Genomic DNA, 13,713 nt, shown 5'->3' on the forward strand with positions numbered 1-13,713 from the left:
AACGCAGCCCGTGGCCATGGGAGGGCGGGACATCCGGGGTGCGGCGGGCCAATCGCGCTGCTCGGCCCGGCCGCCGCTTTGGCGGAGCTGTCCGTCGCCCTGCCCCCACGCCTCCCTCCCTCCCTTCCTCCTCCCCCACCCCTCCCTCCCTACCACCCTCCCTCCCGGGTTCGCCTCCTACCTCTAGTCTCCTGCCGCCGCTGCCTCCACCGCTGCCGCCCGCGGCCTGGGCCTTTCGGCGGCCTCTCCTCCCTCCTGCCCCAGCCCTCCCCTCCCCACCCCGCCCGGCCCGGCCCGCCGCCCGCCATGCCGCACGCCTTCAAGCCCGGGGACCTGGTGTTCGCCAAGATGAAGGGCTACCCGCACTGGCCGGCCCGGGTGAGGGGCGCGGGGCCGGGGCTGGGGTACTTGGGGGGCCGGGGGCGGCCTGGGGGCGCGAGTGGCTTGGGGGGGGCCCTGAGAGGTTGCGCAGGCAGAGGAGGATTTGAGGGTCCAGGGGGACCCCCGGGATGGGTGGGGCTTCGGAAACTGACCCGGACCTAGTCACTGAGGGCATGTGGGGAGCCAAGACCCCACTGGGAGGAGGGGAGACTCTGGGGCTGTGGGAGCTCTGGGGAGGGCGTGGGCAGAGGGCATGGACGACCCCACAGAAGAATCAGGGAAGATGGAGAAGCCCGAGAACTGGGGCACCTTGGGGATCAGAGGGCTGTGGGGGAACCTCAGGGGATTCTGGGGTTGGGGGGCTGGGAGGCCTCGGGGAGGTCTGTGACTTAGCTGCGGAAGCGAGGGATGCTCGCAGGCTTGGTAGAGAGGGATCTGAGAGAGACCCCAGGGTCGGGTGATGCCCTGGAGAGAACCCTGAATGGGTCCAGACATGGGTTCTGCTACTTGTATGACCTTGGGCAAGTCCCTTTTCCCCCCTCTGGGTCTCAGTTTACTCATCCTTAAAATGAGCGGGTTGAACTAGATGGCCTTTGAGGTCTCTCTCAGCTCACAGTCTATGTTCCTATGAACTGGGGGAGCCTGGGGATGAAGTGGACTGAGGAATCCAGCACCTGAGTCTAAAAGACAGATAAAAGAGTGGGGCATGGGAAAGTTGGGGGCCGAAATAAGAATATGCCTGCAGAATGGAGGGCTTTGAAGGAAATTAGGGATACTGAGGAGTTTATAGAGGGTAAGCTTCCTTGTGGGCGGGGACTATTTTTGCCTCTTTTTGTATCCCCAGGGCTTAACACAGTGCCTGGCACAGAGTAGGCACTTAATAAACGTTTATCCATTTGAAATGAATTAATGAGGAAAATGGAAGTGTTAGTGGGCCTAGGTTTTGAGGAGTGGGTTGCTGGCAATACTGAAGGATCTGGAGAGGACCAAGAGAATTGGATTGTCATCTTGTGGCTTGTAGGGGGAAAGACTAGGAAAAAAAATGGTACTGATGAAGGGTGACACTCTGAAGTAAGGGAAAGTGGCATTTTTAGTGGTTAGTAGGATTCTGCGAGGATACTAGAGTGGTTAACTGGTGTCAGGGTGTGGAAAAGGGCCAATCCTTCAAAGTTGCTAAGGCAAGGTTTCTGTTGGATTTCAGGATATAATGAATCCTTATCCCTGCCCCCCCAAGATGGAATCAGGCAGAAGGCACAGTGCTTGGAATGATGATGGTATGGAGATCTTGACAGGAGGTATACTGGAATATAAATTGGATTTATTGTGAGTCTGGAGCCAAGTGTTTAGGGGCATTGGGATTTACATACACAGATAGGATTTGATGAAGAATCTGGGGCTTGTAGAGTTCATGGAGTTTCTGGCATAATGTGCTTTATGTTAAACTGTTAAAGTTTGCTTTGAAATTCTTGTGATTCTGGAGGCTAGATGTTAATGAGTCTGGGAATCGAGGGGTGTGTCTTTGAAATGTATTTAAACTCCTTGAAGAGTTAGGGTATTTGAGTAGGGGGTTAACATTTTTCACTGGTATCTTGAAGGTTATTGTATAGGGAAGAATGCTTCGAAGGGAGGACGATTAGTTGTGTGTTTTTGAAGGATGAGAGAAATTACGGAAGGAGCCGATAGTATCTATAAGTCCCAAGAGGAAGGAGCTACCTGTTGGTATATTTGAAAGAGTTCTGAGGTGAGGGAGGTGCTGACAGGGGGCTGGCAAAATGTGCCAAGAATTATGGATGGGAGGGATTGTTGGTTCTGGAGCTGGTGGGAGACCTAGAGGGCATCTAGTTCAAGGCCTCATTTCACAGATGAGGAGACAGACATCCCCAGAGGTTAAGTGATTTGTTCAAGGTCACCTAGGTAGGAAGTGGCAGAACTGGGCTTTGAACCCAGGTCCTTGACTCCAAATCATTTGTACCGTGCTGTTCCCCTGGTACTTAAATGGCTGATTAAATGAGCTAAATGAGATTTCCTTGGAGTCAGGAACAGTATGAATGGAACATGACAGGGAGCCAAGGAAATTGGAAGGGGGTGGTATAAGAGTGGTAGAAATAGGTCTGTGGGGCAGGAAAGATTAGAAAGAAAGGAGGTGTTGGGTTAATCTAGACTTCTAGCATTGATGCTAGTAATTACAGAGCTCTTACTAAGGAGGATCCGGAGAAATAACTGTTTACAGAAAATTTCCTCCACTTTCCCAATTCCTGTTGCCTATGGCAAGAACCCTTCTCATTCTCCACCTCTACAAATTTCCTTCCATCCCCAGACGTTTCCAGGCACCTGATTGGAAACTAAGGGGTTTTTGCCATCCTCCTGTAGGGAGATGATTGACAGCAGCTTCAGCCCATGGGCCTGCAAAGAGAGGGTGGGACTTCCTGGATGCTGAAGTGCTGTCTCCTGGAGCCCACTCCCTTCTCCATCCTTGTTGTTTGCCCCCTGCATCGTGGGTTTTTTCTGGGGCCAGCCCCCAGCCACAGTATCTTCAGGGATCCCTTTCATGGAATGACCCTTTGAGGGGAGGGGTCATGGTAAAAAGACTTGAGGAGTCCTCTGAAACCGTGCTTATCTCCATCCCCAGCACTGGCTCCAACGAAGGTATTTGACTTCTCAAAGGTGAAACATCCGTCCAGGGTATATTGTTCCTAGCTCCTATCTTTGGAGTGAGAGGAACTTACCTGAGTGGGGGAAAGTGCAGCTCTTAACTTTGAACATTTAACCTCTTGGTCCTTCTATAGCACCCCTCTCCATGGCACCTTTCTTACCAAGATAACCTAGCATCTTTCTTGAACGTCTATGTTCATCATGCTGACAGTGTTCACTTTGGGGGTGTGTGGAGTAATAATGCTTATCATTTCTGACCGTCCCTACTTTCTTCGCTTTGCAGATTGACGACATTGCAGATGGGGCTGTAAAACCGCCCCCCAACAAGTATCCCATCTTCTTCTTTGGCACTCACGAAACGTAAGTGTCCCCCCTCCTTCATCCAGTGCATGTGACCCAGACCTTTTCTTGGTACCACACTATGGCTTTCGGACTTACCTGTACCTTTATATTTTCTCCAGAGCCTTCCTGGGACCCAAGGACTTGTTCCCCTATGAAAAATACAAGGACAAGTATGGGAAACCCAACAAGAGAAAAGGTTTTAATGAAGGCCTGTGGGAGATCCAGAATAACCCCCATGCCAGTTACAGTGCTCCACCGGTGAGTACTCTCTCAGAAATGGATTTGTAGCTCTTCTCTTTTTCTTGATCTTCTCCAGATAGTGCACCAAAGAAGATTCTTCATTTTATGACCAATCATTCCCCAGACTGTACCATGAGAAACCTAAATAGTCTGAGATTTCAGGCTTGTCCAAGTCAGTCTGAAGGTAATTTTGCATTTGGTTCTGAAAAAGGTGATTGCTTAGTTGGCTGACAGGCAAGGAAGAAGGATATAGAGATCCTTAACCGTAAATTGTAAACATTTGTTTTCTTCTAAGAAGCGAAAGCATGGTATAATAGGTAGACATGGAGGCAGAGATCTGGCTCTGACACTTAGCTAGCTCTGTGACCGAAGGCAGATTCACTTCTCTGGACCTTAGTTTACTTCTCTATAAAATGGGGACAGGAACACTTTTACTACTTGTTGTGAGGAAAGCACTTCTTAACATGTCAAGAACTTAGAGAAATGAGAGCAGTTGTCCTTCCTTCTCCAAAGATGTCAGACTTTGAAAGAGTCTGTGATTGGTTATAGTTAAAAGGTCTCCAGTCCAGATTAAAGTGTGAGCAGGGATATCTGTCATCTGGAAGGCAAACAGATAGTGGAGTAGAAGCTAGAGAAGGGGGAGAGAGGCAGGAGAAGTAAGAAGGAGGGGATTTGGCCTGGGGAGAGGATGAGCTATCGATTGATTCGTTGTGAGTTTTGTTCTTTGCTTTTGACCACTGCTCCTGAGGTTAATGCACATAAATGAAGGGATTCAGGAGGGTGGCACAGATCTAAGTGCAGAGCAAGAGCCTGGCTCAAGAAAGATTTGTAGGTATTCATGGGTAAACTAGGAGACAACATGAGTCATCCACAAGAGATGGGTGGATACAGGGGACTAACGGTTGGTTGTGGAAAAGTGAAGCCATCATGGAAGCGGATGACAAATGGCAAGGTCTGAGGGGAACGCATGGAACTGTTTTTTGATGTTCTTGGTCAAGGCAGTACTCTGGGGTAGAGGGCAGCAGAACCCTGTTCTCTCTGTCCCATGAGTCTGTGCTGTCTCAAAATTCTGTGTCCATACACCGAGCCCTGGATTTGGAGTTAGCAAACCTGTCTCTGCTACTTACTCTCCTCCTCAACCTTCGGCACATCTGTTCGTTTCTTTGGCCTCAGTTTCCTCATCTGTGTAATGTGGTGATTTACAATTTTAGTCTAAGGTCTTTGATTCCAGAGGGCGATAATTTGCTTATTCCATATCTCTTTTGTTTGATTTGCTCTGATCCATTGTGAGGGCAGTTTTTATCTTCTGCATCTCTTGAGGTGTTTGAGAGGCCTGGCATCCATCTCCTTTGCCATAGTTCCAACCCCTTTTCCCATTGCTTTGCTTGCTCTGGAATTTTGATAAACGGTTCAGAATGTGGTTGCGTTTCACCACCTCCCATTCTGGCTCCAGCTCAATTTCTCTCTGGTTACCTCCTCACTTGTGATTCTTCTCGGTGAATCATCAGCACCATTAATATTTATTGGACACCCACAGCGTGCTAGGTACCCCATAAAACAGAGACAAAATACTGGCCCTCGAGGAATGGGAATTGGGAAACAGTGACCCCTGTGCTGTTCGTCAAGCCCGAACTACTTTGGCACTGAGCCACGTTCACATCTCATAAGGTTCATATTTCAAGTTTAAAATAAGTTGGTTTACCACCAACAAACACAGGGATGTGATTGACTTGTAGGCTGGGGAAGAAGAGGCTGGGAGCTTGAAGGATGGGGCTGATGAGCCCTCATCTGAGTGCAGTCCCAACTTTCCCTGTTCCCTAGAAAGGCAGCATCATGGGGTGGACTTGGAGACAAAAGACCTGTGTTCACGTGCTGACTTTCTCAGGCGTTTTCCTTTTCTGAGCCTCAGTTTCCTCATCTGAAAAATGGGGGACATGATATTTATATTGCCTGCCCTACGGGATTGGGGTGAGGAAGGACCTTATGTACTCTGTGGTACTTTGTGATTGTTACTATTATTGGAATCAGAAAATCTGAGTTGAAGTCTCAGCATGGCCACTCTTTCATATGACTTTCAGAAAATTGCTCATCTTTTTCCTTTATGTCCTCGTCTGTAAAATGGGGATAATAATACTCATATTACTTCACTCACAGGGTGGTCATTGTGGTAGATGCATTCGGGCAGTTTGAACTATTGTATTATTTGGTTCTTTGGTATTATTGAGAAGCACAGGCCAAGGCCAAGGCCAATGACCAAGAGGTCGGAACCCTAGGAAAGCTAGAGACCTCGAGGAGAGGGAAACAAGAGAATCAGGGACTCTGCGTAAAGTAATTATGTAAAAAGGGGTAGGTCCCCTCAGCCTCTTTTTATAGCAGAGCCACATTCGGAGAAGGAACAGTGGTGCTCACTAGCTGAGCGGCCATAGACAAATCACTTAACTTTTCTAAGACTCAATTTCTCCATTTGTAAAATATGGCTAATAATAACACATACCTCCTCAAGCTGTTATAAGGACCAAAGAAATTCTGTCTGCAGAGAAGCAGCCTGCACGTATGGAAATGATCCTGCACTTAGGGCCTGCCTGAGCCTTGCTTTCTTCATCTGTAAAACAGGTTTAGCACTTGTACTTCTGACCTCCCTGGGTTGTTGTGGGGAAAGTACTTCATAAGCCTTTAATGCTATAGAAAAAAGCAAATTACTGCTGTGGAGTTGCTGCACGGATTTGTTCTCCCCAGCTTTTCAAGAGAGACAGTGGGATTGTAGTAATTACTGTAAGTAACATGGTTAAAGTAGTAGCTCTTTTCCTCCTCATCTCTCTTACTCTGCCCTTTGCAGAGGATAGGTTGCTATATTATCTTTGTGAATGATAGAAAGAAAATAAAAGTTACTGTACCTTCATGGCCAGCTTTTCCCCTTCTTTTCTCATGTTACGTGTTGTATTTCCAATTCTTTAAGACAGTGCCAGAAGTCAAATTCCTGTTTTATTTTATGGAGCCATTTTAGAGGCTTTGAGGTTAGTTAGTTCTTGGCTCTTTCCTGGTTCTTCTTGGTGCTGATTATCATTTCAATGATCTAGGCTGGAAAACATTTATGATATCAACAGGAGGTAATGTGATTCTGGCAGAAGCAACTTTGGGAGTCAAGGAGTCTGAGTTCTAGTCCGATGTCCTGCAATGATTTGTCTGACCTTAGGCCTGTCATTTAGCTGCTCCATGACTCAGTTTTCCTTTCTGAAAAATGGGGGATAATCCTGCCTTACCTGTTTGATCACAGGGACATGGCAAAGATAAATAATAACTCACATTTTAGTGGTGCTTCATAGTTTACAGAATATTCAGTAACTACCTGTGAATATTATCTTTTTTTCTGCAGATGAGGAAACTGAGATAAAGTGACTTGCTTAGAATCACATGACCAGTCAGTGATAGAGTCAGAACTCAGACTCCAGTCTTCCTTAAGTGCAATGCTCTTTCCATTGTCCTTCATTGAAACTGGGTCGCAGCTGAAAAACTGAAAGGACCATAAATTGAAAAGAAGGTGGTATTATTGCTGTAGCAGGCAGACATAAACCAAGCCCCATCCCTGCTTCTTTGTGTGACTTTGGGAAGGTCACAGACGCTGGTCCTCAGTTTTACTCTGTACAAGTAAATCTAATTCAGCAAAACTTTATTTAGTGCCTACTATGCACAAGGCATAAAATGAGGATTATTAATAACTGCTTCCCCTATGTAACTGGGGTGTTGTAAAAAGAAAAAAATAAATGGCTTCCCAGAGCTTCCTGGAGGAAAGGTGTGATACCAACTCACAGTGGCAGCATTACTGTTCTCTCCTGGCTTCTTAGACTTTGAGCTTGACCTGCTTAGAATTATCCTCTTGAATCCTGTCAAAAGTGATAGAGATAAGGTCATGTTGCATTGACTGAGAGAACTCTGGGCCATTACAACCCAGAAGAGGGGGAACATGTGTTATATATTCAGTTCCTTTTGACTCCCTATCAAGTGAAGATAATCTCTGGCATTATCATTGTTTTTAATAAATGGGAATCGTTTTGTTGCTTCTACCATCAAAATGCGTTGAACAGTTTTTGATGGAGCCCTTGAGAAAGACCAGGGGTTCTATAGAAGGGTAAAATGTGGGGAAGAGAATGGAGGGAGGGAGAGAGAGAGGGAGCAGGATACTGCTGCCAGTACTACAACCATCCTGTCTGGGTGGATGAGTTTTGAATCTGTTTCTTTAGCCCTGACCTTTCCCCCAAGGCCCGGCCATTTATTTCCAATTGCTCGCTAGACATTTTGAGAGTGTTGAACCAGAAATATCCTGCCCACTTTGATTTTCCTTGATTCCAAGCATGTGTGCCACGCTTTTGTCTTCTTATCTTCCTGAGAGTGCCATGGGTGAATCTTCCTTCCAGGGGCAAGCATTGCCAAGCCTCACCGTCTGTGTTTGTGCCTTTTAGCCTGTGAGTTCTTCTGACAGCGAAGTCCTGGCTGGAAGTGACGCGGAAGATGAGGCAGGACTCATGGCTGTTGCATCAGTGACAGCAGCGAGTGCCAGTGAGAAGATGGAAAGTGATGAAGAGTCTGACAAGGGCAGTGAACACAGTGGGATAAAGCGAAAAGCGCCACCATTGAAAGTAGGTATGGGGTGAGCTGAGCCTGGACCCCAGGCCCTTGTGGATGGAGAAGTGGGGTTAGTACTGAGGCAGCAGAGGAGCTAAGGGAGGGTCACCGAGGGCCCACCCAGTCCTGCTGGTGCTGTCAGCCCTAGGCAAGGCACTCTCCCTGTCTGGATCTGTTTTCCTATTTGTCAGGCGAGGGGTTTCGATTCAGGAGAGCCCCAAGTTCAGATTTTGGCTCTGACGCTCATTAATTGTGTGAGCATGGTCAGCTACTTAACCTTAATAAAAAGATTTGTTCTGTAAAACTTGGACTTAGTCAAAGAGTCACACTTGAGGACCTAGAGGGCACATGTGGCCTTGAGGCCACAGATTTCCCACCCCTGCTCTAGGAGTGCTCTCTTAAAGGAATCCTCATGTTGTTCCATGTGAAATGTAAATCTCTGTCCAATTTGCCTGTCAGTACAATTTTTTAAAAATTTAGGCCATCTTTAAGGGATGGGACACTCCTGTCTAATGTCTGTCATCCATATTTCCTATTTCAGGGCAGGTTTCTTTAAATCAAAATGACTGTGCCAAGGCATCCAAGTCAGGATTCTATTACTTGCATACAGTTTCCCAAGGAATCAAGGCCCCTGTTTATTCTGGTGGGAAAGGTTACAGTTCCATGGTGGGGTGGGCGGGGAATTCCTGCATGGCTGGAATATGGTGCTTTGTGGTTGACAAGGTGCTTTGCATATGTTTTCTGGTTTGATCCTCACAATAAGCCTGTGGGCTGAATGGTGTAAATATTGTCCAGATTTTACCAATAAGGAAACTCCGAGGATCTGAGAAATTAACTGGTTTTTTTTTTGAATCTTCTAAGTGGTAGAGTTGGGGCTTGAACTCAGGACTCCCAGCACTCTTTAAAAAGTGTTTAATTATTATTGATACAGTTTGCTTGGAGATAGTAGACACTTCCAGCAAAGGCCAAAGCAATCCTAAGTACTTTCCCCAAAATACTTAAGCAAAACTGCTAGTTGGAGTGACTGCCCTGATGGTGTGTGCTGCTTGTTCACTTAACCATGGAGCACTTAGTCAGTGCCTCCTATGTGCCAGGCATTATGCCGGGTGTTGGGGAGAGAACAACACAAATGAAGAGTCCCTGCCCTCAAGGAGTCCATATTCTGTTGGGTGGAAACAGCATGTAGCCATGTAAATAAATACAAACTATCTACAAAGTAAATCCAGCAGAGCGGGAGTGGGAGGCCCCTGCAGCTTGAGGAGATCTGGAAAGGGCTTGTGTGGGAGGTGCCCCCTAGGCTACTACAAAGGCAGCCAGGACTCCAGAAAGGCCCAGGCATGGGGCACAGCCTGTGCTGTCCCCATGCCGTGGGGAGGTGGAATGTCACATATGAGGAACAGCAGGTAGGCCAGTTAGGCTGGAATGTAGAATTCATGAGAGGAATAATGTGTGATCAGCCTGCAAAGGTAAACTGGAGTCAGATTGTTAAGAACTTAAAAAAAATTATTGCTATATTTTGTTTTTCCATTACCTCAATTTCCCAGTGTATAACTCCCTTCTCCCTTTCCCAGAGGGCTGTCCCTTGTAACAAAGAATAAAAAAGAGAAGAAAAAAGAGTTTAAGAAAATCAGACATTATATTGAAAAAGTCTTTGACTTATGCCTGCAGACTCACCTCTGCAAAGAACAAGAGAGAAGTGGGTAAAAGACTTTAAATGCCAAACAGAGGAGTTTATATTCTATTTGTTCTAGAGTGACAGTTCTTTATCTGTAGTCTGTGAACTTATCTTTTTCAATATGCTGGTAACTACTTCAATATAATTTGTTTCCTTTGTAATCCTGTGTATTTTATGCATTTAAAAACATCAGCCTGGGAAAGGCCCATAGGCTTTACCAGGCTGACTGCCAAAGGGGTCCAGGACACACAAAAAGCTTAGAACCCCTGCTCTAGAGGCAGCAGGGAGCTGCTGGAGCTTTTTGACTAAGAGAGTGACTTAGTCAGATCTGTGTTTTTGGAGCACCACTATGGAGGCTGGATTGGAGAGGGGACCAATTTGAGGCAGAAAAATCAATTAGTACCCCATTGCAATAGCCCAGGTAAGAGGTGATGAGGACTTGGACTGGGGTTATGTTGTGGAAGTTGAATTGATAAGATTCGACAGTTGATTAGATGTGTGTGGTGAGGTAGAATGACTCTGAGATTGTTAACATCAGGGTCTGGAAGGACAGAGGTACCATTAATGCAAACGAGGAAATTAGGAAGAAGGTAGATTTGGGGGGAAATGGCAGTTTTTGGTCATATTGAGTTTGATATACCTCTGGGACTTCCATCCAGTTGAAAATACACAGTAGGCACGTAGAGATTTCCATCTACAGTTTATGAGAGAGACCAGGATATATCAATGTGGGTGTGGTCTGCATAGAAGCAATAAGACCCCATGAGAGATTGTGGAGAGAGAATAGAAAAGGGCCTACAGAGCCTTCTGGTATCTCTGCATATGAGTGATGAGTGATAACCTAGCAGAGATGGAGAAATGGTGGCCACCAAGAGGCAGGAGTTGTGAAAAACTAAAGAGGAGAGGATATATTGAGGAAGGAGACGGTCCTTAACTATAGTGAATGCTGCAGAAAGATCAAGAATCAGTCACTCAGTGAGCATGTAGGTGCCTACTTGATTCCCCATCTCACTCCCTGAGAAGCTATTTCAAACCTTCTCTTCCCACTTCAGATCTTCCGTACCTTGCTTTTCCCTCCAACCACATCTCCCCTTCCCTTGAGGACTTTGCTTCTTATTTTACTGAGAAAATAGAGACAGTTCTTTGTGAGCTCCATCTTCTGTTCTCTTCATCTCAGAACCCCTTGACAGTGCTTACCAGAGTGCCTGGCACATAATAGGTGCTTAATAAATGTTTATTGACCGTTGACATCATTTCCCAGGATTTTTCTTGCTTGGGCCAAACCTCCTTGTGCACTTGATCCATCATCATATCATCATCAACAAACATTTATTAAGTGCTTGCTGTGTGCCAGGCCTTGTGCTAAGTTCTGGGGATACCAAGAAAGACAAAAACCAGTCCCTGCCCTCAAGGAACTTCCATTTTAATGGCGGAATCAGTATGCAAAGTACTATGTATTATAAGATATAGATGGATATAGGTATTGATAATCTGTATATCTGGGGTGTGTGTGTGTGTGTGTGTGTGTGTGTGTATTATAGCAAATAGGAGGTAATCTCAGAGGGAAGACAGTGAGGGTAGAGGTGGAAATTGGAGTGGAGACCAGGAAAAGCCTCTTGCAGAAGGTTTCATTTAAGCTGAGTCTTGAAGGAAGCTGGGAAAGCCAGGAAGTGGAGATGTGTGGAGGAAGAGAATTTAAAGCGTGGAGGACAGCCAGCACAAAGGCAAAGAAACCACCAGTGGGGTGTCCAATTTGAGGCATAGGAAGAAAGTCAGTGTTGCTTGATCAGAGAGTATGTGGAGGGGAGAAAAGTATAAGAAAACTGAAAAGGTAGACACATTATGAAGAACTGTAAAAGCCAAACAGAGGATTTCATATTTGATCTTGGAGGTCATAAGGAGACATGGAATTCATGGGGGAGGGTAGGTACGTGTAACCTGTTCCATCCCATGCTTCAGGAAGATCACTTTGGCAGCTGAGTGGAGGATGAACTAGAATGGGGAGAGAATTGAGGCAGGGAGACCAACCAGCTGGCTATTGCAATAGTCCAGGTATGAGGTGACAAGGACCTGCACAGAGTGGCTGCGTGTGGAGAGTGGAGAGAAGGGGGTGTATGTGAGAGATGTTGGGAGGTGACAAGATCTGGCAACAGACTGGACACGTAGGGTGAGTGAGGAGCTGAGGATGACGTGTTGGATGTGAGCCTGGGTGACTAGAAGGATGCTGGTGCCCTTAAGAGTAATAGGGAAGTTGGGGGAGGGGAGGCTTTGGGGGAAAGAGAGTGAAATCCATTTTGGACAGGTTGAGTTTGAGTTGTCTCCAGGACATCCAATTTGAGATGTCCAGCAGGCAGTTGGTGATACAAGACTGGAGGTCAGGAGAGAATTAGAGTGGATGCCTAGGTCTCATAATCATCTGCATAGAGGTTATAATCAGATCTGTGGCAACTGATGGGATCACCAAGTGATATAATATAGAGGGGGGAAAGAAGAGGGCCAAGGACAGACCTTGGGGAATACCCATAGTTAGTGACTATGACCTGGATGAAGAATCCAGCAAAGGAGACTGAGAAGGAGTGGTCTGACAGGTAAGAGGAGAACCAGGAGAGAATAATGTCAAAACAACCTAGAAAGAAGAGAGTCTCAGGAAGAAGAGGTTGTCAGAGGCTGCAGAGATATCAAGAAGGATGTTTTGGCAGTTAAGAGATCATTGGTGACTTTGGAGAGAGCAATTTCAGGTGAATGATGAGATCAGAAGCCAGTTTGCAGAGTTAAGAAGGAAGGAAATAAGCATTTAGTAAGCACCTACTATGTGCCGGGCACTGTGCTAGGCACTTTACAAATATCTCATTTGGTTCTCATACCCACTCTTTGAAGTAGCATCTACTTTTGCATATGGAGAAACTGAGGCAGACAGAGGCTAAGTGACTTGGCCAAGGTCACTTAGTGTCTGAGGCTGAATTTGAACTCAGGTCTTCCTGACTCCAGGCTTGGCTATCCATTGCACCAGCTGGCTGTTTCTTAACTAGAGGAAAGAAGAAAGGGAGTGGAAGCCTCAGTTATATGTGGATTTCCCTCACAAAAAGGAGGAGTGACATGGGATGACAACTAGCAGGGATGGATGGGTCAGGTGTGGGTTTTTTGAGGAAGGAGAAGGCATGTGGAGGCGATAGGGAATGAGCCAGTAGACAGGGAGAGGATGAAGAATAGTGAGAGATTAGGGATGACAGAGGGGACAGTTTGCTGGAGGAGACTACTGATGAAATGGCACTAGTGGGATCAGATTCTCTCCTCTCTTCAGATTGCAACTTCAGTCATCCCCTTTCTCCCTGTCTCCTGGTTCTTTTTCTGTTGCCTTCAAAGATGCCCAAGTCTTTCCCATTAAAAAAAAAAAAACAAACCAAAACCCCCCTTCACTAGACCCTTCCTACTCCTTATGCTATTGTCTTATAGCTCTTCCTCCCTTCTTCAGCTGAACATCTTGAAAAATCTGGCTTCATTCTCTACCTTCACTTCCTCTCAGTCTTTTGCGGTCTTACTTATGGCCTCATCACTCAACTGACACTGTGCTCTGCAAAGTTGCCAGTGGTCTCCTAATTGCTAAGTCTTAATGGACTTTTCTCAGTCCTCATCCTCTTCAGCTTCTCTGCTGCATTTGATGCTATTGACCACTCTCTTCTCCTGGGTTTAAGTGATACTGTTCTTTTCTGGTTCTGTCCCTTACCTGTCTCCCTGCTTTTCCTCTGCCTCCTTTTCTGGTTCTAGATCACACTTCCAAACTATGAGAGTTCCCAAAGTTCTAT

The 13,713-nt window shown here is 46.3% G+C and overlaps 1 protein-coding gene across 2 annotated transcripts in view; it reads left to right on the forward strand.

Moving 5' to 3' along the window:
- HDGFL2 (HDGF like 2) overlaps nt 1-13,713 on the forward strand; it is a 26,811-nt gene continuing 13,098 nt past the window's right edge. Inside the window, exons 1-4 of one of the 2 annotated variants that reach the window (XM_036751772.1) lie at nt 1-378; nt 3,317-3,393; nt 3,495-3,633; nt 8,073-8,249. In XM_036751772.1, the coding sequence (XP_036607667.1) occupies nt 307-378; nt 3,317-3,393; nt 3,495-3,633; nt 8,073-8,249 (465 nt within the window). In that variant the 5' untranslated portion in view covers nt 1-306. The remainder of the gene's footprint in view (nt 379-3,316; nt 3,394-3,494; nt 3,634-8,072; nt 8,250-13,713) is intronic. The other variant, XM_036751780.1, reaches the window with a different exon arrangement.

Source organism: Trichosurus vulpecula, chromosome 1, assembly GCF_011100635.1.
Source record: "Trichosurus vulpecula isolate mTriVul1 chromosome 1, mTriVul1.pri, whole genome shotgun sequence".
Taxonomy (NCBI): domain Eukaryota; kingdom Metazoa; phylum Chordata; class Mammalia; order Diprotodontia; family Phalangeridae; genus Trichosurus; species Trichosurus vulpecula.